The sequence below is a fragment of the Bubalus bubalis genome, chromosome 7 (assembly GCF_019923935.1).
Source record: "Bubalus bubalis isolate 160015118507 breed Murrah chromosome 7, NDDB_SH_1, whole genome shotgun sequence".
In the NCBI taxonomy this organism is placed as follows: domain Eukaryota; kingdom Metazoa; phylum Chordata; class Mammalia; order Artiodactyla; family Bovidae; genus Bubalus; species Bubalus bubalis.
The window spans coordinates 90244285-90268862 of NC_059163.1; the positions used below are offsets into that span (position 1 = coordinate 90244285).

General features: G+C 38.1%; 1 protein-coding gene and 1 long non-coding RNA gene across 13 annotated transcripts in view; one reads left to right on the forward strand and one right to left on the reverse strand.

Moving 5' to 3' along the window:
- LOC102415115 overlaps positions 1 to 24578 on the forward strand; it is a 130857-nt gene that overhangs the window by 86983 nt on the left and 19296 nt on the right. For 11 of the 12 annotated variants that reach the window (XR_006552430.2, XR_006552436.2, XR_006552432.2 and 8 more), the window contains 2 exons: positions 10280 to 10360; positions 12660 to 12690. This is a non-coding gene — a long non-coding RNA (uncharacterized LOC102415115). The remainder of the gene's footprint in view (positions 1 to 10279; positions 10361 to 12659; positions 12691 to 24578) is intronic. The other variant, XR_006552431.2, reaches the window with a different exon arrangement.
- The window catches only part of LOC102414779 (glutamyl aminopeptidase), a 78085-nt gene that overhangs the window by 49341 nt on the left and 4166 nt on the right, over positions 1 to 24578 (reverse strand). Inside the window, exons 2-6 of the mRNA XM_006076908.4 lie at positions 15762 to 15903; positions 12628 to 12759; positions 3125 to 3245; positions 1625 to 1779; positions 1332 to 1445 (exon numbers count right to left, since the gene is read on the reverse strand). Coding sequence (XP_006076970.3) covers positions 1332 to 1445; positions 1625 to 1779; positions 3125 to 3245; positions 12628 to 12759; positions 15762 to 15903 — 664 coding nt within the window. The remainder of the gene's footprint in view (positions 1 to 1331; positions 1446 to 1624; positions 1780 to 3124; positions 3246 to 12627; positions 12760 to 15761; positions 15904 to 24578) is intronic.

A 24578-nucleotide genomic window follows, 5' to 3' on the forward strand; every position in this document is an offset into this window, starting at 1 on the left:
TAAAATGTTATAATTTCTTATATCTTGATATACAGAGGGTTATTTTATAAAAAGTAAAGAACAAAACAACTTTTAATTTATAATTTATATAGTTTAATTTCAACAAATTACAAAATCAGCATTTTTCAACATAAATGAATGGTCTTCAGCTAGGGGAATTTTGTCCCCTAGGTGACATATGAAAATATGTGGGGAAATTTTGGTTTTACAACTGGGATGGAGAGTTACTCGAATCTAGTAGATACAGGCCAGGGATGCTGCTAAATAGCCTACAATACACAGAACACCCCCACAACAAAGAAATATCTGGCCCAATAGTTCCAGATGAAAAATCCTGATGTAGATTAAATTTTAAGGAAGCAATTGTTGCAAATTAACTTTTTTAGTTTTGAAACCAGGTTGTGCAAACTTAGACTTCAAGCATATAATGGTCTTCTCATTCTGTCCAGGAGAGGGCAGTAGTCTACACAGTAGACAGCCTTGTGTAACGCTTACTTCACATATCTGCATGCTTATACTTTTATATATACAAACTGATAAGCATACCTGGTGGCTCAGATGGTAAAGCGTCTGCCTGCAATGTGGGAGACCCGGGTTTGATTCCTGGGTCGGGAAGAGCCCCTGGAGATGCTTACACCATTTAAATATACTTGAAAACAGATATAGCTTTTCAGGAAAGCAGTATCTGTAGAGTTCATAGAAGGCTCTGTTCCAGGCCCCGCGGGGACACACAGTTAATAATAGTAATTACCTGTACATTCTTCGGGGCACTTTTAAGCTTACAAGATAGAGAACAATGTTCTTCTTTAATGGAAGAGAGAACGGACTCAGAGAGCGTATGTAACTTGCTCAAGGTCACATTGCCTGTAACACACCTTCAAATGATGCATCTAGGATTTAAACCTGAGTTGAACTACTAAGTTTATGTGCTTATCTCTTCACCACATCATTTCAGCAAACTGTGTAAGGGAAGTCATTTTTAAAATTAGGCTTAGACGTTTTTCAAAGGGTTAGAACTACAGATATTTCTTGAACACAGAGTTCACATCGTTGAAGCTAGATATTTTTTCCTGCCTGGCGTATGTTCTTGAATGAGTCTACCCATGGCATCCTAGGCTTGCGGTGTTCAGTTGCTCTCTAGTGCTTGGGTGTAGGCTCTGAGCGTGGTATAGTCACTGGAGCCAGCTGGCTCCACCCCCATCCTCCCAGAACAATTCCCAGTTCAGTACCGCACATGATCCCCAACTCAGGGCCACTGTCATAGTCCAAAGTCTCCAGTCTGCTTGGCACGAGCATAAGAGAGAGTTGAAGTTTATGTGTTTCAAGCTCACCATTTGCCAGTCTTTTTCTGCATGGGCTACTCCCAGGTACTCAAAGAAGGAAGCAAATCCTTCATTTAGCCACAAGTCTTCCCACCATTCCATGGTCACAATATTTCCAAACCACTGCAATTATAAGCAATAAAGAGATAGTTAAATTCCCATGCCTATGGTACAGAGGCCGAGAAATTTTCAATCTAATAATTTGTTCAGGTAAGTTTTGTAATGACACAGAAGTAGCAGACATCATACTCAGCATTTATTTCCTGCTTTACTTCTCCCTAGTTGATGCTAAGGTTCTATACCTGATGCACAAGCTCATGGGCTATCACAGCAGCCACCCTCTGTTTGTTTGATGAGGCAGATTCATCAGGGTCATAAAGCAGGTTTGTTTCTCTGTAAGTGATGAGTCCCCAGTTCTCCATAGCCCCAGTGCCGAAATCTGGAATAGCAATTTTATCTATGGAAAAAGAGTCCAGTGAGAAATACATTCTTTCCATTTTGTTCATAACATGTCTTACCAAATTAAGTTCTTTTTTTTTTCTTCTTTTTTTTTTTTTTCCAAATTAAGTTCTTTAGATGAATGTTTTTTTAACAGGCTAAAAATAATTTTTCAGAGTGAACAACAATCATCTATTTGTATAAACTTTTTAGTCTTTAACGTGCTCAAAATTTCCATGGAACTTTTCCTGTTGACTCCAGAAATCAGTGTCTTTTATTTTTTAAGAATATGATTGGCAATGCTCTTTTCAACTCCTCTATAATTTTATGTCTTCTGTTTCTTTCTGTATTTCATTTTTATTTGCTTTTTTCCCAAGCGTCTGTTTTGGAGGATATGCTGTAAGAAATAAATTGGTGAGAATTCCACTTTCCAGGTTATCATGAGGGGTACAAGAGAAATAAACAGAAAAAGACTTTTAAATTAATGTGCTTAATATTTTATTAGATATTATGCTGATTTTTGTGAAGTATTTCTCTTCCTGTCTTCTGCTCTGGTAGTTGTGAAGCAATCAAAAGAAAGTGGGGAGGAGCTTCCACAAAGTTTTTCAGAGCCATAGCCATTCCCATGTAGAGAATTTGGCATTCCAGTTGCTTTGCATTGGTAATTTATTAAAGTAAGGGCAGAAACAGAAAAAGAGAAAGTCAGTTGTTGGTGGTTGGTTTTTTTGTTGTTGTCTTCATTTCATCCCTACAGTCATCTGTATGGGTGCTACATTTACAGTCTTTGCTGATACCACTCAAACTTATTAATAAAGAGTTTCTGATTATAGCACCGTTTTTATTTTCAAAAGAAAACATGTTCCCCTATCCTTCATATTAGAAAAAATGTTTATAGTAGGAGCACCAGTTCATTTTAACTGCTGGAGAATCTAGAATTAGTCTTGTACAATAATGGAAAGACTGGAAGTCCATAAGACTGACTTATGTATTTATTCCTATTATTTATTAACTCACTGATAGTAGAGAGGCAATGTAAGCTATTGGGATGCGTACTAATTTTGAAATCAACAAACCTGGGTTGTTCTTTCTGGCTCCACCATTATCAGTGTCTGTAGTTTAATCTTTATTTGGAAATAAAATACTGTACATTTATCAGGTAAGAAGAGAGAATAGACATTGCTCATGGAGGAATCCAGAATGAATCTTTCAGCATCCAGTAAATATTAGACAAAGAGTGTAGGCATATGATAAAAAGACTAACAAATAACCATTAACTCAGGATGCTAAAAGTGGAGGAAGTGAGTTAACTTAGATGAAAACAAAGGCAATATTAAAAATAAGAAAATAAAAAAAATGGTTCTCACCTAATTTAGGAAGAGAATAACTCATAGCAAAGTAGTCTTCAAAATAGTCAAACACACTTTTAGTTATGTTTGCAGCATATTCAGCTGTGTGCTTTTGCTCTGGCTGGACATATATAGTGAGCTATTAAAAAACAGAAAAATTCAGTGAAAATTCTTCATTTGGTAAAACACAAAAACTATGATACATGACATAGTAGAAAGAAGGTGGGCTTTGGAGCCAGACAAGTCTAATTGAATCCTCGTTCTGAATGGCCTTGGGCAATCACTTCACATCTCTGAGACTCAGGTGTAAAGGAGAAGAATACTGCCTAACTCACTGAGTAATTTCATCAAGGACTAAATAACGTAAGACACAATGGTTGGCATAGTGTATGATATATTTGTAAAATATTATTAGTTTTTTTCCACTTAGAGCATATATTGTCATCTTAATATTTATGTATCTATCTATCTATGTATCTCTGTGTAATTTGTCTTTGAGGAAATAAGGCATATGATTTTTCTTATCTAAAGAGCCCTTACGTACATGTTTTCCATTTATGCTTTCCTTTGCCACCAAATTACCCTTTTGATATTTTAACTGTTCTACTCCCAGAGTCCAAAATACAGTGATTCAAAATTTTCTTAAGAGGGAGGCATCTTGATAAGCTACATCTCTAAATACCCAGGATATTATTTTATGCCATGACATAATTTATAAATCAAACCAAGGATAGACTTTTTACTCCCCAATTCTAAGTATGTATAACCCAGAGTAGCCAGCACAATATTGGAGGAGAAAAACAATATTGAAAAATTGATACTATCTGACTTCAAGACTTACTGTAATGCTACAGTAATCAAGACAATGTGGTATTAACAAAACAATAGAAAAATAGATCAGTACAACACAATAGAGAGCCTAGAAATAGACCCACATAAAAATAGTCAGCTGTAATTTGCCAGAGGAGTAAAGGCAATACATCGGAGCACAGATAGTCTCAAGAAATGATGCTGGAATAACTGAACATCCACATGGAAAAAAGTGAATCCAGACACAGCTCTTATGCCCTTCACAAATATTTACTTAAAATTGATTGCACACCTAAATATAAAACTTCTTAAAGATAACATACAAAGTCTATCAATAGATAATGTTGGATATGAAGGTGATTTCTTAGCTTCAATAGCAAAGGCATCATCTATGAAAGAAAAACTGATCAGCTGGGCTTCGTTAAAACTTCTGCTCTGTGAAAGGCAGTGTCAAGAGAATGAGAAGACAAGGCATAGACTGGGAGGAAATATTTATGAAAGGTCCATCTGATAATTAATTATTATCCAAAATATACAAAGAACTCTTAAAGCTCAACAAGAAGAAAGCAAACAACCTGATTTTTAAAAAATGGGCCAAAGGCCTTAACAGACACCTCACCAGGGAAGATATACATATGGCAAGTAAGTATGTGAAAAGCTGATTCATATCATATTCATCAAGGAGATGTTTTAAACTCCTTTGGGTAAATACAAAGGAGCACAATTGTTGGGCCATATGGTAAAAGTATGTTTAATTTTATAAGAAACTGCCAAACTGTCTTCCAAAGCGGCTGTACCATTTTGCATTCTCACCAGCAGCGTATGTTGCCAGTATTTTCTTACTGCCCATGCTGGTAGACTGACTGCCTTCAATCAGAAGGCTTCTGAGACAGTGTAATCAGGTTTTCCTTACTCTCCATATTTCTCTTGTCAGCAGCAACAGGAATGCAGTGTCCTTTAATAGAGTTGTGTTCATGTAAATCCAATAAAAATAAAAGTAACACCTTCCTCTTTTGTTTCTGAGAAACACAATATCACAGAGGAATATGTTCTGTCTTTACAGTCTTGCCAGTCTGCAGATCACCTGTGATTGATGACCTTTATTTTGATGCGTCATCTTTTGTGACCACTGAGATATGGTCATATTTGATCAACTTTGATCAACTGAGATAAGCTGAGATAAGCAATTTGATCAACTGAGATAAGCAATCACAGAATATAAAGACATTAACCTTGTAAGAGTATTAGCCAGAGCATATCTGTGTGTCCTATCTGCTGTATATCACAAACATATTTTTATTTTAAAGATTCCTTTCTGCAGGCTTTGGTAGGAGTAGCTAACTCCCCTCCATCATCTGCTAAGCCTCAGCACTTCTGTCCATGACAAAGTTCAGTCAGTTACTCCCGAATTGTCATTGCTTTGTAACAAACTATTGTTCAAAGTTTACATGCTTGCTTCACTGAGATGATTTTTTTTTAAGCATGTGACTAGCCATATTGAAATAGCATGGGGTGAGGAAGGAGATATGCATGTATATTCTTCTTAATTTCTAAAAAGTCATAATGCCTTTATTATTTAAAGATTTTATTAAAGGTTAAATATAAAGGTTTTATATTAGCTTAATAACTACAACTATCTATGAAGTTTGTAAGTCTTCAAGAACCTACCTAACTTGAATGCATATATTTAGTTTTTAGATACTAAATTCTCTAAGTGGACTAAATTACTGAGATATACCACTGTTGGATACTATTGGTGTAGTAGTGTTAATCGCTCAGTCGTGTCCGATTCTTTGCAACCCCATGGACTGTAGCCCACCAGGCTCCTCTGTCCATGGGATTTCCCAGGCAAGAATACTGGAGTGGGTTGCCATTTTCCTTCTCCAAGGGATCTTTCCAACCCAGGGATCAAACCTGGGTCTCCTGCATTGCAGGCAGATTCTTTACCATTTGAGCTACAGGGAAGACCTGTTGGATACTATTAGGCATAACTCAAAGCACTGAATCTATTGAGCTAGCATCAGATGTAAAATCTGTGCTTCCTGAAGCCTGTATGCAGTTGATTATTCTTTTGGGAGGTGTGCTTCATCTGTTTTATCAGTGTTGTTGTTGCCTTTCGCTTATCACATGGGAACCCTACCCAAGAAAGCTTTTAGAGGGGGCTTCCCTGGTGGCTCAGAGGTTAAAGTGTCTGCCTGGAATGCAGGAGACCTGGTTCAACCCTGGGTTGGGAAGATTCCCTGGAGAAGGAAATGGCAACCCACTCCAGTACTCTTGTCTGGAGAATCCCATGGAGGGAGGAGCCTGGTGGGCTCTACAGTCCATGGGGCTGCAAAGAGTCAGACACAACTGAGCGACTTCACGACACGACAGGAATTTGAGAGATGGACTTTAGGTCCACAAGAATTTATTCTAATTGGTTGCCGTTACTTCTTTTATGTGTAATCATTATGGTTAGTTATTAGTCTTACTGAGTACTTAAAAATTTCCAGGTAATGTGACACTTACCATGCACATCAATCCTATTAATCTGGCACTATTAATAATAATAATAAGTATAGTATTTTGCATCACTAATGATATCTTTACTCCAATGCTTTCATTAGCCCAGTTTGCATGATTACAGAATCCAACGAGTTTTGAAAATCCAAAGTTTTTTTTTTAATATATTCTCAGCAAATTAATTTGGTGGTATCATCTGACCTGAACTGAGAGAAATTTTTTAAAAATAACTTATTTTACTACAAAAGTATTGCTGTAGAAATACTACTATTTGATTATAAGGAGCTGCCCCAAGATCCCACTGCAGTTACTCAATAATACTCAATATGTGTACATATTTCTGAAAATTTCACAAATCTGAAAATTTCTGAATTCCAACATGCAACTAATCACAAAGATTTTAGATAAGGATTGTAAACGTCTATCTCAAATTTTAGAGTTTGAAGAGTTTTGAAAGTAAACTTCCAATTGTATGTATGAGGAAAATGTATACACAAGAAAAATTACGACAAAACGGCCACTAAACTTCAGCACAAAGTTTGTTTTTTACTATATTGTACTGCTTCTTTTCTCTACTCCTAAGAATGACGCCTGACTTTCCCGAGTTACAAAATAGAGACAACAACAGTACATAGCTAATAGTTAATGTGAGCATTAAATAAGCTACCGCATAAGCAATACTTAACACGTAATAGTTTTTATGTGTTCCATCAAGAGCGTTAGTATCATCAGAGATAATACATTGAATGATTATCCCCTGTAATTTTCTTTGTCCGTACTTCCTTATATGTGGGATATCTGCACTGTGGGATATCCGCACTGTGGTACCCACATTACCATTAGGAATACTAGGAGAATGAAGAGGGAAAAAATAAAATGTTAAGTTTTTGAAGTCCAGAATAGGCTTTTCACACCCACACAAATAAATCTGAAAGCCAAAACCTTTTGATTTGCAAGAGCCTGGTTGGAAAAGGCTTTAGCAATAAAAACAGAAGGCAAGAAAAAAAGTAAACCACAGAGTTTATGCTTTAACAATGGATTGGAAAGAGAGTGGAGGCAAGTCCAGAGGGCTGTGTGTCAATAAATGAGCACCCCAGGAGAGGGGTAGTAAGGTTGAAGGGGCAAGACTCTGGAAGGGTATCTTAGAGTCTGAGATAAAGGCACTGAACTTGGAAAGACCATGTGAACAAAAAGGAATCAAACTGAACAGATGCTACTAGCCACTGCCACCTAGTCAGAAGTCCAGCCAGTGCCTGCAGGGTCCCCACCGCCACGCGTGAGCCCGGCTGGCCGCTGGGCCTGGGACCGTGTTTTTGTTGTCCTTCTCTGCTGAGTGTCTTCTCTGGACAGAGGTGACCCAATATCCAAGTTTGCCCAGAAATGTCCTGGGATTCTAAGTCTGTTGTTTATCTATTTACACCTCTTACCCCAGCATAATTAATAACACCTCTATTATTTATATTCTATAAATAATAAAATATTTGGTCACTCTACCCATTGACAACAGCCTGACTTTCCACTGCCAATCGTCCGTCAGACTTAGCGCCTGTTCATCTCTTGAGGTTTTTCCATCTTATCTGAATTGTCCCAAATAGACACACTACTTTTATGTGGCCCACGACTCTTGCAGAGCCCCCTGTTTTTGAGTTTTCTGTTTTAGAAGGTGAGATCTTTGGCAGCAAAGGGATGGTATGATCAAAGACCTTAAAACACAGTTGTGTGACAATGGACAGTGGTGACCACCTATGTTTCACATGTCCATTGAGGTATAGATGTCTTAGTATATTTCACTCCCTTTAGGACCTAGCATACTATTTGTGCACATAGTAGGTGCTCAATAAAGACTGACAAAATGTGGGGGAACCTCAGTTTTATTATCAATGTTGATGGAGCCAGGATGAAAAAGAGAAAAGAATTTGATATTGTTTTTAATTCTGTAAATGCATGTTTAAGTTACATGGTTAGTATTACTGGATGCCATCAATGTGTTTAATCTGATAACTTTGCACATGTGCTAATTTGCTTCAGTCATGTCCAACTCTTTGTGACCCTATGGACAGTAGCCTGCCAGGTTCCTCTGTCCATGGGATTTTCCAGGCAAGAATACTGGAGTGGGTTGGTTGCCATGCCCTTCTCCAGGGGATCTTCCCAACCCAGGGATCTAAGCCATGTCTCTTAGTCACCTGCATTGGCAGGTGGGTTCTTTACCACTAGCACCACCTGGGAAGCATGTCCTTCTAAATATTCTTCCAGCAGTAGATAGAAATTTGGATAGGAGGAATACTTAGTAGAAAGGAATTGTGATATTTTGGTTCTTTTCAAGTTTTGGTTGTGATCCTGTTTTATCACAGGAATGTGAAAAATTCTTCCTAAATTTTAGATTGTCCCTTATCCATCGATAAATTATTATAAATATGGAAAACCTTGGCTTGAAGTCTGGGTGACTTAGGACTGTATTTTTGCTATGGCTTTGCAGTTTCAACATGTGTTCAGAACGTTGAGTCCCAGAGCTCAGCAGCCATGAGGTACTGTTTGAGAAGCAGCCCAGCATCATCACTTAGGTTACACGGAACACTTACTGGCAGCTCACTTCTCACTCAAGTCAGAATTTGAGTAGTTTGATGCGTGGTGATTATCATGACTGCAGTAGAGTTTTTTTCCAAACAAATAACATTAAAAAAATCTAACTTCACAGAATTTTATATACTTCTTTGTTCATATTATTTTTGTAAATTTAAGAATAAGAATCATTAGCAATCTTCTGTGGCTTCCTGAATTAAATGCATTCTTTCAGGGAAGATTGATAGCCCTTAATTTAGAATAGTCCTTCCAGGAAAGAAATAAAAAAAAAAAATTTGAAATAAAAATGTTGTAAAAATCAAACTCATTCTGAAAATGTACCACAAATAGCAAATATTTTTGAGAACATGGAGAAAAGAGAAGCATTGTTCACTGTTGGTGGGAATGTTGAGTTGGAGCAGCCACTGTGAAAAACAGTGTGGAGGTTCCTCAAAAAACTAAAGATAGGGTCACCATATGGCCAGCCATTACACTGCTGGGCATACAGTCAAAGAAGACAAAAGCATTGATTCAAAAATATATACGCACCACAGTTCTCATAGTAGCTTATTTACAATAGCCAAGATACGGAAGCAAACTAAGCGACCAGCAACAGATGAACGGAGAATGTGTGGTGTATGTGAAAGTGAAGCCGCTCAACTCTTTGTGACCCCATGGATGGTAGCCTACCAGGCTCCTCCATCCATGGGATTTGCCAGGCAAGAGTACTGGAGTGGGGTGCCATCACCTTCTCCGATATCTATATCTGTATCTATCTATCTATATATATATATATACACAATGAAATACTACTCAGCCGAAAAGGAAAGAAATTTTGACATCTGCAACAACATGAATGGATTGGAGTGTATTATGCTTAGTGAAATAAGTCAGACAGAGGGAGACAAATACTATCTGATGTCACTTATATGTGGAATCTGAAGAATGAAACAAACGTGAATATAAGAGAAAAGAAACAGACTCAGAGATATAGAAAACAAATTAGTGGTTACCAGTGGGGAGAGAGAAAAAGGGAGGGGCAAAATATAGGTAGGGGATTAAATGGTATAAACAACTATATATAAAATAAATATTGTACAAGCCCCAGGAATATAGCCAATATTTTATAATAACCACAAATAGAGTATAACCTGTAAAATTATGAATTGCTATAGTATTATAAACCAACTATACCTCAATAAAAGTGTAATGCAACTGACAGTGACAAAAGGAAATAAGCAGAGTTAAGTCTTTTGAACTACATTCCAAACTTGGTTACCTTTTTTCCTAACAATTTTTTAGGATTGGATCACTAATCTTCATGAGCAACAAGGACATTTTAAACATAGTGAGTGGCTCAGGTACTAATATCTGCCATTACAGGTAAGCAATTAAGAAGAACATAGGCTTCGATTTGGTTTTTATTGCTGTAAAGTAGTTCTTGCCAGAATGGTGACTTCAGTCAGGGTATTATAGAGTCTTGGATTGCACAGTGTAATCTGACTGTGAAAACAGGTAATACATGATACCAGAATAATACTGTCAGAAGTGGAGTGGATAAGAACGGTTTTCTGATTTATGAAATTTCTACTAAAAATGTTGTATTACACAAAAACCAACTTCGTTTGTTAGGGGGACCAGTAATATGGAGACTTTGGTTCTAGAGCATACAGCATATTAATGCTTTAATATACCCCTCCTTCTCCTGACAGACTTCCCTGGTGGCTCAGCGGTAAAGAATCCACCTGCCAATGCGGGGGACGTGGGTTCAATCCCTGGGTCAGGAAAATCCCCTGGAAGAGGAAGTGGTAACCCACTCCAGTATTCTTGCCTGGAGAATCCCATGGACAGAGGAGCCTGGTGGGCTACAGTCCCTGGGGTCGGAAAGAGTCAGACAGGACTTAGCAACTAAACAGGAACAACACTGCTCCTACCAAACAGAAATGACAGTTGCAACATAAAAGCGGAAAGCCCACAAGACATATCGGGGCTTAAAACAACATAAGCATCTCCGTGGAGTGGATAAAAATACAGAGCAGTTGGCAGGAACTAAACCTATCGGCCTATTGGGCTCTGGGTTTGGAAGGAATTCGCAACAAGCTCCTGGGGGTTAGAGCCATGTCATGCTTTGAAAGTTATGTTCTTAAACTCTGACTACTATTTCTGATTGTTTTCTCATAGTTTTCTGTTTTTATTTTACGGTGGTCATATCTTCTTGAATCTCTGAGGGTAATAATTAAAGGTTGGGTGTGTGAGAATGTTTAATCTTTATGGCTTTTTTGGTTTCTAACTATTACTATTTATTCACACTGTGCTTGGCTGTTTATTTGTCTTGGATTTTTCTCTTTTATGTTGCTTGTTTTCTTCATATGCCGGTTTGTCTTAGGTTGTCTGTTTAGCTCTAAGAATGTAGTACTGTGAGAATAGTGTGGGTTCCCACTGATGTTACTTTTAAGTAGATAAAAGTGGTGTGGTTTTCTTGTAATTCTCTCTGGAGTGGGAAATTGTACTGGAGCATCTGTGCTTGGGTGTTACGTGCTAGATTTCAATCTAGAGTGAATGGGTAGGGAGCCAGTCAAATGCCAAAGAAGCAGAATTTACCTTGAATTGACATTTACACTAGATGCCTTTAAGCTCTCCTGCAAGGTTCTGTTCAATTTTGAAGAAAAGAGTCCCACAGGTTTTTGCAGGAGGGAAAACTCTGGCTACCTGTCTTCTATAGATAGGATGGAAGAAGTACCTCTTCCCTCCAGTGACTGGTGAAGATATTTTTCAGGATATCACATTTCAGAAGGTTTACAGCAGAGTACATTGTTTGAAAAGAATTTGGAATTTGAGTCTCCACACTTGCCGGTTGTGTGATTTTGAGCAAATTACTTAAACTCATTATTTCAGTTTTCTCACTTGTAAAGTGGGAGTGATGATTTCTTCCTTATAAAATTATATTACACAGAATAAAATGTTTCATATATATAATATGTAGCACAGAGGCAGACTAACCATTAGATAGCAAGTTTAGGCCATGAGCAGAATGGGGGCCTCCCAAAAGAGAAAAATAATTAGGTAATAATTAGGTAAAAGTATTTAGTATTTAATTTTTAAAGAGAAAATTATTAAGTTAATCATATTGATTTTTTTTAAAAAAAGCTTATTTGTATTTTCTTACATTTTTAAGAAGATGCTTTTTGAGACCTTGCTGCTGTCTTATGTTGAATTACATATTGGGATGGCACCACAAATGTCTCAGTGCTTAGCTACTTGAAGGATATTCATCTACCTCTGATCTCCTCCTCTCCCTCTGGCCTCCATCTTGGAGGCCACCCAAACACAGAAACCCAATCATTTTACTGAACTGAGCATGCTCAAATATTTAATACCTTTGTGCTGATATCCTTAGAAACTAGCTTTGGATTTATAGTGAATTTTCTCCTGAAATAATTCAAGGCCATCCATTCCTATGGCTATTTTGTTTATTTTTCATCTGGGTCCTCTCAGCTTACATTTTTCTATATTGTTCAGCGTTTCATCAGACTCACAGACCTTAGTGACTAATGGGCTTTTCTAATGTGGGGTTAAAAAAGACGGTTAAAAAAAAGTAGACAATCACAAATGCATAGGTGGTAAATTTTAAAAAATATAATGGTACTCACAGGTATCCCCCTGTTTGATATTCTCGTTACAGAGTCAAACTGATGTACTGCAAAGCACACCAGGTAAGTACTCATGGGAACAGACTTCTGGAACGTTGTCCGATTCCATATATCATCCACCGACTCTTCTTTCTATTGAAAGCAAAAGATAATCTTTTATTTATAAAACGATCAATCATGGACAAGACAAATAGTTACTCTAAACCTGGCTTTCCAGTGAGGAAAAAAAAGCTTGTCAGAGCTTAATGGTAGAAAGAAATTTTACCCCTAAATGGTGATGTTGAAAAGACTGGAGGAAAATTCATTTTATTTTTAGTACTGTGAGAGTGTGATTGAGCTATATACTGTATGAGGTTTTCTTAGGGAGAAATTCAACTTTGTGATATAAACTAGACAGGAGTTTATCTTTCTGCATTAAACACAAAATCCTGACCATAATATTTGAGCATGCACTATGACCCCTTAATGGAGAATAGGCTAGTGCTCACTCCAGTGTTCTTGCCTGGAGAATCCCAGGGACGAGGGAGCCTGGTGGGCTGTCGTCTATGGGGTTGCACAGAGTTAGACATGACTGAAGCGACTTAGCAGCAGCAGCAGTGCCTTGCACACAGGAAGAACTAAGCAGGTATTTGCTAATTTGACTACATGCAAGAGGGCAATAGCTGTGCCAGGCATAGCAGGAGGTCAGGCTGTCTTTTCTATCTCTGGATGTCTCCATCAGAGACCTAAGGTATGGTCACTAAAGTCACTGCCTTGGTTACCATGGAGAGAGAAGATTGTATTACTTGCTGCAGCTACCAACTCCATCGGTCTGTTTTTCTGTCTATGCCACTTTGCCTTCCTCACTGCCAATCACCAGTCCTAATACTTCATCCATGAATACTTGCCTAATTCCTGCTGCCCATTGTGTAAACACTTCCACATGCCCTGCAGACACCCAGTGAGTCACTCTACAGTGGGACGCTTTAGAAAAGGATTGAGAGAGGGAGGCTGCATTAGAGCTTGATGTGCTTGTAGAGTCGAGAAGGCGATGGCACCCCACTCCAGTACTCTTGCCTGGAAAATCCCATGGATGGAGGAGCCTGGTAGGCTGCAGTCCATGGAGTCGCTAAGAGTTGGAGACGACTGAGCGACTTCACTTTCACTTTTTCACTTTCATGCATTGGAGAAGGAAATGGCAACCCACTCCAGTGTTCTTGCCTGGAGAATCCCAGGGACAGGGGAGCCTGGTGGGCTGCCGTCTGTGGGGTCGCACAGAGTCGGACACGACTGAAGCGACTTAGCAGCAGCAGCAGCAGTGCTTGTATAGAAGAGTTGAAGCCCCAGCAGTTACTCTATGATAAAAACCTAGTAGTAATTCTGATCCCCTAAGGCTCTTCACCTTCCTCCAGGGCTAGTTTCTGGAACTAGGTGAGGGTGAAGAAGTGTGTACTCAGCAAGACAAAAAGGTAAAGTTTGCTTTCTTCCGCCTCCCACCCTCACTTTATCTGTTCCATGCCAAGAATCCTGACTGCATTGTACTCTGACCCAGTCGTCTGGATCAGTGTGTCCTTTGAGTTCATCTTTTCCTCTTTCTTCTCCAGTCAAAACCCCCAATTGCCTAAGAGTCTGACACTAGAAGAAAATTTGATAAGCTTACATTGACCTTTTTAAGCTTACATTTACTTTTTAACCTTCTTAAAGCTTTTGTTTGCTTTTTTGAGGAATATTTGTAATTAAAGAGGATGATTTCAGTGATCATATTTCAGATCGTGGATCAGAAAGATCCACTTTCTTTTCTGGTATCAGGTAGGTATCTGCTTTTCTGGTATTGGGTGCTGCTGCTGCTGCTAAGTCGCTTCAGTCGTATCTGACTCTGTGCGACCCCATAGACAGCAGCCCACCAGGCTCCCCGGTCCCTGGGATTCTCCAGGCAAGAATACTGGAGTGGGTTGCCATTTCCTTCTCCAATTCTGGTATTGGGTAGGTGACAATTATATCTAAGGATGAGCTTCACCCTTTTACATGTCAAAGATATAAGGCATAATTAACCTCAACCTTGAGGTATTGATACTGTGTTACCCATTATAGGGTTGAGGAGCAGGAACAGAGGGAAGAGTCATGTTAATAATTATACAAACAGAATTTATTGTAGCCTGTTTTTTTTTTTGTTTGTTTTTTTTTTTACATTTAATGAGTACTTCTTGTTCACTAGAATACCTATGGGCATGGTGATCCCTGGAGTTGGTAGCTATACTGCAACATTTAAGTGATGATTTTTTTGTAGAAGCCTGGTGGGCTACAGTCCATGGGATCTCGAAGAGTCGGACACAACTGAGCGACTTCACTTCACTCACTTTTTCTGTAGAAACCAAGACGACTAGGCCCCTGAGTATTTTAAATCTTTAATTCTATTCATTTGCCTTTAATTTGTCATGATTAGGGGATTCTTATTGGAGAAGGAAATGGCAACCCACTCCAGTATTCTTGCCTGGAGAATCCCAGGGACAGAGGAGCCTAGTGGGCTGCCGTCTATGGGATCGCACAGAGTCAGACATGACTGAAGTGACTTAGCAGCAGCAGCAGCAGGGGATTCTTTCATTTAAGCAGAGCCTAGATGACATATGTCTACTGTATCCATTCTTGCTTAGAAAACCCAACATGGTATTTTGACTAGATTGTAAAATCTTGAATTAAAGACTTCTAGTACTCAAAGCGGAGAAGGCACTGGCACCCCACTCCAGTACTCTTGCCTGGAAAATCCCATGGACGGAGGAGCCTGGTAGGCTGCAGTCCATGAGGTCGCTAGGAGTCGGACGAGACTGAGCGACTTCCCTTTCACTTTTCACTCCCATGCATTGGAGAAGGAAATGGCAACCCACTCCAGTGTTCTTGTCTGGAGAATCCCAGGGATGGGGGAGCCTGGCGGGCTACCGTCTCTGGGGTCACACAGAGTCGGACACGACTGAAATGACTTAGCAGCAGCAGTACTCAAAGACAAGAGATTGCCCAAATGTATTTTCAAGCCTCTAAATAAGCTATTAGAGCACATTTATTTTAGAATTCAGTAGGTTCTCTCATAACAAATCAGGAAATTTACCTGATATTATAAACAAACTATCTGCATTAATTTTAAAAGAATTTAAAATACTCACCTCCACTGGCATATTCGAAAGTGCCTTATATTCTTTGGAGTGGACAATGGATATTGTATACGTTGCCTTTTTGTTGGGCTCATCAAAACAAGGGAAGGATTTCCTGGCATCTGTTGGTTCATGATCAGTGGCTGCTATGCTCCTTAGAAACAAACACACAAACAAAATATATGTTTTCTCTTCTGACAGCCTCTATTCCTATACAAAACAATCAACTATGTAATCAACTCTTGCATTTCTTAAAGCAAGTGTCCATCCAGAAATCTATCAAATAGTTGTCAAAGTCTTTACTGGAATTTTTAGGCTAACAAATGAAAATTCAGAAACTGCTTTGGGCATTTTATATGAATAGTTAAGTATTTTGGTCCCATAACTAAAAATCTGTGATGAGCAAAAATCAATCCAATTTATGTGCTATCATTCTTTCCATCCTACAGCTATCAAGTGACAAGTAGATAAACACAAAGCCAAACTCAAAGGCGTGCTTGTAGCTGTCCTTGTAAGTGTGAACAGCTGTGTTATGTCATGGAGTAGAGGAGTATATTCTAGAGTCTACAGATCCTGTCCCTAATAGCACATTCTTTCTTACTTATGTTACACCAGGGACAAAACCCTTAGTTTCATTTCCATGCAAAGCAGTCCCTGAACAATGTCCCAGTGAAGCAACCTTTGGCCAGATTTAAAACCCTTTTTGGAAAGAGACAGTGTTCTTTTATGACTCTAACTAGGCATATGCGTTATTAAACTAAAATGTTACTGTATAATCTTTCCATCATTTCAAAGTGGGACTATTTTTTTGAGTAATTGCTCAAAAAAAATCAATGAATATATACTTTTTATATGTAGTTATAGTACAGTAAGATTGTACATTTGCTCATTTGAAGACTAAGCAGAGTAAAAAGTGTAAAATAGAAATGTTGACATATTCATTAATAATTTGTATAAGAAAAATATTTTGTGCTTCAGAATTCTCCAGGACTAATTGGAGGTATTTCATAAAGAATAACAAATTATTACATCCTTCATTCATCCAATAAATATTTGTTGAACCCACTCTTTCATATTCAGAAACACACACATTTATCAGGTATCATTCTATGTACTGAGGAAATAACAAAGACTAGATAGACAAGGAGAGTGCTAAGAGCTGTGTAGGAAATAAAACAAGGGAAGTGACAGAGAATGACCCAGGAAAAGTGGTGGGCAATATAAGGTAGAATCGTCAGGGACGGTCTCTTGCAGTAAGTGATGAGAAAACCCCAGATAGGCGAAGATTAAGGAAAATACGCTTCTTTATGAACAACAAGTGCATAGTTGCTAAAGTGGAAAAGAATTTACTGTGGTTGAGGACCTGAAAGATGTCCAGAGTAGCTGAAGTACAGTGAACTAGAGGGACTAAATGATCAGCAGAGGCCATGGTAAAAGTCTGCACTTTATTTGGATTCAAGGATGCAATATATACATAATTTATCTAAAACCTAATATGACATAGGTCAACATTCATCTACAAGAAATTAAAATATTTTTGAAGTTCCTTTAAAAAGCCTCTGGATATAAAAATTACTTGTTAAAAACTTAGCCAAGAAAACTAATCTGTGAAAAAGAAAACTGGAAAAGGGCTGTCTTTGGGGATACTATTGACTGACGGGGACAACTTTCTGGGATGATTGAAAAAAATCTATATTTTATTATGGGGTGTGATTAACAAAGGTGTGTACATTCCTCAAAATTCATTAAATTAGTTCCTGTTAGATTTGTGCATTTAATATATATAAAATCTATCCTAAAATAACTGTAAATCAATATTCAGTTGCAGTAAGTAGGTTTGGATTATTGCAGTGATATGAATTAATGAAAAAACAAACTTTTCTGTGTTCTGAGCTTGAGCAAATAAAAAAAAAAATCAAGATAACAGAAGGCAGGTTTCTCACTGCTGGGGAAGAGAGTTATAAATTTGTTTTAAAAAAAGAAAGGAGACTAGACCTTGATACTGAACTGTAACTGAAGGATCTGTGTAAATTCAATGATTTTTTGGTAAATATGTAAACAGATATAAAAATATACAAGACATGTATTCCCTATCTTTGTCCGCTGAACAAGACTAGAAGAAATAACACACATGTAGCAGTGAGCACTGGAGAAGGAAATGGCAACCCACTCCATTCTTCTTGCCTGGAGAATCCCAGGGACGGGGAAGCCTGGTGGGCTTCCGTCTATGGGGTCTCGAAGAGTCGGACACGACTGAAGCGACTTAGCAGCAGCAGCAGCAGCGAGCACAACTAGTTCCCCTTTAGTTCAGTTCAGTCACTCAGTCGTGTCCGACTCTTTGTGACCCCTTACCACTCTCCAATGAAAGGAACCAGAATGCGTCACAAAAATTATATCAATGCTGTGGTTTATGTTAGAAAATGTTCTGTACTTTAAAAATATATACTGAATGTGAAGAGGTAAAGAGAGACAATGTTGCAAATAGTCTAAAGAGAGAGACAGAGATGTGGGGCTGTGGGGAAGAGAAAATAGGACAAAACGTAAACCATTGGTTGTGTTCCTACAATTCCTTGTATTATTATTGTAACTTTCCTGTTAAGTTTAAAATTATTTCAAAACAGAAAGTTATCCAAAAACTCCCAGTATTACTGATTAGTTTTTGTGATGATAACAGTTTAACTAGTCAATTGAAGTTTCTAACACCTGAGACTGTTAAGTAAGTAAGTGTTAATAGCTCAGTTGTGCCCGACTCTTTGCGACCCCATGGACTGCAGCCCACCAGGCTCCTCTGTCCATGAGATTTTCCAGGCAAGGATACTGGAGTGGGTTGCCATTTCCTTCACCAGGGGATCTTCCCAACCCAGGGATCGAACCCAGGTCTCCTGCACTGCAGGCAGATTCTTTACCGACTGAGCTACAAGGGAAGCGTGAATCTCAAATACATCAGAACATAAAGAAACCTATACACTTTCCCAGAATACTGAGGGTTTATAATAAGATTCATTAGCTCCAACTCCATGTTTAGTCAGCTGCTTTTTTCTTCTGAATTCTTCTGGATTCTGATTTCTTTCTCAGACAAAAGAAAAGGAAAAGTTACCCTCTGCAAGAATGTTTCAGTTTAGTCACATCTCAGAAATAAGCCAGCCCACTAATTTGGGAATATGAGAGAGAGAGAGAGAGACCGTGTGTGTGCACACACGTGAGCATGTGTGTGTGCATGCACCTTCATGTGTGTGGGAGGTGACGTGATGAAGGAGTGGAATAATACTGTTCTAAGCAACGGCCATTGGGTAGGTTTTCAAATACTTGGTTTCAGTGTCTATGCTACAGTATGTACTTCTAAGCATCTAAGAGAAAGAAGAATTTTCCGTCCTTTGCTCACAATCTCTCTTTAAAAGAGATTGTGCTTGATTGTAGGGGAAAGATGCCTTATTAGATTACAGTACATCAGAGCCTACCTTTGGAAATCGAGTGGGACGGTGTTGGTGAGATCTCTGTGTGGTACGCTTGATCCATGTTGGTGGTCCTGTCAGCAAATGTTAATTACAGCAAGTCCCAATCAGTCATAGTGATCTGGACTTACACTGGTATACATATAGTGACATTCATCAACCAGAAGGGCTACGAAATGTGGATTTTTTGTTTGTTTGTTTTTTTAAGTTCAGAGCCTATGTGATTTTATGGGGAAAACCCTCTTCTAAAAGTAAAAATTCCTAGATTCAATGGACAGTCATTCAGATAGGATCATTAGAAAACCATTAAGAGATTAGTGATCTTAAATGACACCTTGTACTAGTTGTGCTTAATATGTATCCGTAGGACATTACATCCAGAAACAGGAACAAGTTCTTCTCAAGAGTACATGCAATGTTCTTCAGGATGTATGTTACGCCACAAAACAAGTCTAAACAAATTTACGAGGACAGAAATTATATCGAGCATTTTTTCTGACTACAGCATTATGAAACTATAGGTATCATTTACAGGAATAAGAATGAGAAAAAACACAAACAGGTGGAGACTAAAAAACATGCTACTAAAAAACCCCCAATGTTTCAATCAGGAAATCAAAGAGGAAATCAGAAAATACCTTGAGACAGTGAAAATAAAAACTATCTAAAGTCTATGGGATATAGCGAAAACTGTTCTAAGAGAGAAGTTTATAGAAACACATGCCTACCTCAAGAAACAAGAAAAGTCTCAAATAAACAACCTGAAAGAAAAAGAACAAACAGAGCCCAATAAGGAAATAAATAGAAACCTAAAAATATAGAAAAGATCAATAAAACCAAGAGCTGTTCCTTGGAAAAATAAACAAAATTTATAAATGTTTAGCCAGATTCACCAAGAAAAAAGAGAGAGGACACAAATTAACCAAGTAAGAAATGAAAGAAGAGAAATTATAACCAATATAACAGAGATTAAAAAACATGAGAGAATATTAGGAACAGCTATAAAGCATAAAGCAATAAATTGGACAACCTAGATGAAATGGATAAATTTCTAGAGACATACAATCTTCCAGACTGAATCAGGAACAAATAGACAGTCTGAACAGACTAAAAAAACTCCTGGCAAACAAAAATCCAGGACTAGACAGCTTCACAGGGGAATTCTACCAATATAGAATATATATATATATAAAAGAATAGAATATTCTCAAAATATTCTAAAAAAATTAAAGAGGAGGGAACACTTCCAAATTCATTCCACAAAGCCACCATTAATTTGATACTGAAAATAGGCAAAAACAGTACAAAAAAGAAAATTATAAGCCGATATCTCAGATGAATATAGATACAAAAATCCTCAACAAAATATTAGCAAACTGAATTCAACAATAAATTAAAAAGATTATAGACACCATCATCAAGTAGGATTTATTCTAGGAATGGAAGGATGGTTCAAGATCCATAAATCAACAATGTGATACACCACATTGACAACAGGAATACAAAAAATACAAATAATAAATGTTGGTAAGGATGTGGAGAAATTGGAGGGAATGTAAATTGGTACAGTCACTATGGAAAGCAGTATGGAAGTTCCTCAAAACAATAAAAATAGAACTACCATATGATCCAGTAACTTCAGTCCTGGGTATTTATCTGGAAAAAAAGTGAAAACACCAGTTTGAAAAGATAGATGCACTTCAATGTTCATAGCCAAGATATGGAAACAGCCTAAGAGTCATCAACAAATGAATGGATAAAGATGATGTAGTGTGTGTGTATACAGTGAATGTTGTTCAACCGTTAAAAAGGATGAGAGCCTGCTATTTGCAGCAACAAATACAACAAAACAGAAACAGACTCACAGATATAGAGAACAAACTAGTGGTTACCAGTGGGAAGAGGGAAGCAGGGAGAGGCAAGATAGGGTAGGGGATTCAGAGGTGTAAACCACTATGAATAAAACAGGCTCTCAGGATATATTGTACAGCACAGGGAATATAGACAATATTTTATAGTAACTTTACATGGAGTATAATCCATAAAAATATTGAATCTCTATACTATAAACCTGAAACTAATATTATAAATCAAGTATTCTTTAGTTTTTTAAAAAGGCCCTATTTGTATATGCTAAATTCCACCAGAGTTACTAAAGTTTTCTAAATATATGCAAATTTAAAAACAATGTGTATGAGCTAGCTGTACAAAACCATTTTGGACAATGACTTCTTTGGAGAGGTTTTATTCAGTGATAAAAGCTTCTTTTTAAAATTAGATGAATTGTTTTGCAAATTTAATGGAAAAAGCCTGGCTAATCACAGTATATTCAGGAGTAACTCTTGGGTATGTCCTGAATAATTACAATTCTAGGCAAATGTGCTGAGGTAAACCATTTTTCTACAGGGGCCTCTCCATGTCATGTTAATAAATCACTTACTAGACCCAGCCCATTAAAAATATAATTCTGTGTAGCTTGTTAGTTTTACAAAAGGGAAGGCATTCCTCTGACTTCTCTGAGTGCGTGAGATCAAGGTGACCTCAGAGAAAGCTGAAGGGAGAGGAAGTGACGATGCAAGCACCAAGCCGTTGACTTGGAATCAACTCAAAATAAAACAAATGCTTGACTGCCTCATGAATCATCTAGCACACTGTTTCCAATGAAGACTCTCAGGCTACGTTCAGTAGTTTAATAACTTGAGCCAGCAAATGAACAGCAAGGTCTGGGTGAAAACTTAAACAAAGGACTTCTGATGCAGGTGAGGCCGCCACAGCTAAGTATCAGTACAGGGTTCCAGAGTTAAGTATGGGAGCTGATCGGTGCAAAACAACCCATTTAGATTATTATCTAGACTCCAATCTGTTTTTATGGTGGTTTGAACCAGTTAATTATTTTAATTTATTTGCCAACAGCTCTTTTCCTAAGTGAAGGATACTCAAGTAAAATTTCTTTTTGTTTCCTTGCTTCCAACATAAAGGAAATTACTATGCGTCCTGCAACAAGTAAACAAGGCCTCCCCCCGCCCCGCCCATCAAATCTGTTCTTTATTGATAATGGGCATACCGATAACTTGATGTATCAATCTAAGAATATAATGACTAAACTGACATACAGTTAAAATTTCAAGATCAGAACTACAGTGAGGATACATATCCATGTGTGAGAATATCACACACATACACACGCACCCTTAATTATGACCATCCCGCTGATTTCTTTTCTGCCATGTTTCCACTTAACTCTTTATCCCAAGTCCTAACCTTGTGCTTCAGATTTATTTATCCAGATGCCTTCTAGACATCTCTTCCTAGATATCTACCATTCAGCACATCTGACACCAAACTCATGACCTTCCCTTCTAAACCTGGTTCTTCTATTTCTGTATCAGTGAAAGGTGGGCTATCAGACCAGACTTCTGGAGCATCCTTGATCTGTAACTTTAACTCATCTCTTCCCCATAGCCAGTTAGTCTGCCAGTCCTGACTATGTTCTTCCAGACCGTTTCCTTCATTGTATTCTCTTCTGTCTGTCCTGAAGTCACTGTCCTACCTGATCCTTATCTCTTTCCTGGATACCTGCAGTTTCTCTCATATACTCATGTATAGATTTAGTTCTTTTCTCCCCATGTAAATAGTCATGGGTTAACCTTTTCTGCATAATGCCTTTCATTAATTAATTATCCTTACTTTTTTTCCCAGTGGGTTTTCCAGACTTATCTCTAGCTAGCATCTTCAAATAAACCTCTCCTACAAAGGTATTTCTTCTCCTTAATCTGCTTTTTTGACGTAGCGCCTTTCCTTTTTGCCTGCTTTTTACATTACGTGTCTCTGCCTATTGAAATCCCATCATTACATCAAAATTCAGCCTCAATCCCAGCAATACTGTTGTTATTCAGTCGTGTCCGACTCTCTGCAACCCCATGGACTGCAGCACACCAGGCTCCCCTGTCCTTCACTGTCTCCCACAGTTTGCTCAAACTCATGTCCATTGAGCCAGTGATGCTGTCTGTCTCATCCTCTGCCAAAACCCCAGAAAACCCAAACTGAAAACTGTCCTTCTTTTAAGCTCTTATTGTAATTCCTATCAATTCCAATGATTCTCAGTCCTTAAAGTATGAAGATGACATTCCTAAGTCAAAAAGATTTTACCAGCTCCTCTTGCCTTTGACATGAGATGGGGAGAAAAAGAACCAAAAGAAGTTTTCCATGCTTAGTGGGAAAGTGAAGGTGTCATTGGTGGAAACTGGATTCCTCTACAGGAAAGAAGCTGTGGCGATGCAGTGGATCCCAGCATTTGCCAGAGCATGCTAGTCATGTGACAGTCTATGTGAAAATGCTTCTATATATTCATTCAATAATAGTTAAGTTCTCTCTGTGGGCTAGTTGTGAACAAGAGACACACAGAGACCCTAGTCTCAGGGGCCACAGAAGATTCCACAGTCATGTGGTTGGGAAACAGCATACTGTGGCAGCTTCTAGAGGTTTGTCATGAACTTTATCATATAAAAGTCTCTGAAAAGTCCCACCATTAAAACAAAAATCATTTTGTATTCAGTATTATTTCCCAAACAACCTTGGCCACAGAATAACTCCTCTGCTTTTTTCTGGCAATATCTATGAATACCTTCATGCAACTAGAACTCTGTGGAACTGATAATTAGGAAATGCTGTGTAAGAGCAATCCAGATGTAGAGAAGGAAATGCTGAACCTTAGAGAGAAGGGAATGTTGTTATGTACTTTGGAGATGTGAGTAGAGGGGAACTCTGAGAAGAGAATAACTGTGAATCCTACGTAACTGTTGAGAGTGTTAAGAGGGTTTAGTGGTGTGGGCAGGAAATCATTCCAAAGATTTCAGTCCTTTGAAGTGGTTTTCCTCAGACCCAAAGGAACAGACCAGACGGTAGAAAAAGTGGCTGTCAAGTCTCTCAAACTTTCTCCACCCAAGCCTCACTACAACTCTGTCCCCAGTGAGATGGTATGGTTATTACAGCTAGGGAGCTCTGAACTGGTTCTACCTTCTCCAAGTCTCCATTTGCCTCTGAATTTTGACAGAAAGAAGCTCAGATAGTTGTCTCCTTTCTGTGAAGTCCAAGTCTCAGTTGTATTTACAGAAATCAAGTAATTTTGGTTACTATTGAGTGCACTTACGTTTAGTTTGCACTGTGGTTCCGACAGTAATATCCCATACCACACATACTCAATCCCAGAGTTAATTTTACAATAAGGCAGAAGAGCTGGAAAATATAATCTTGACAGTATACATAAAAATGTATTGCTCTGATGGCATTTGAAACTGTATGAGCATCAAATATTACAAAGTTCACTATATGATGTGAAAGAATGCTGCTATTCCCCCTGAACTCACTGTTGTGGCTC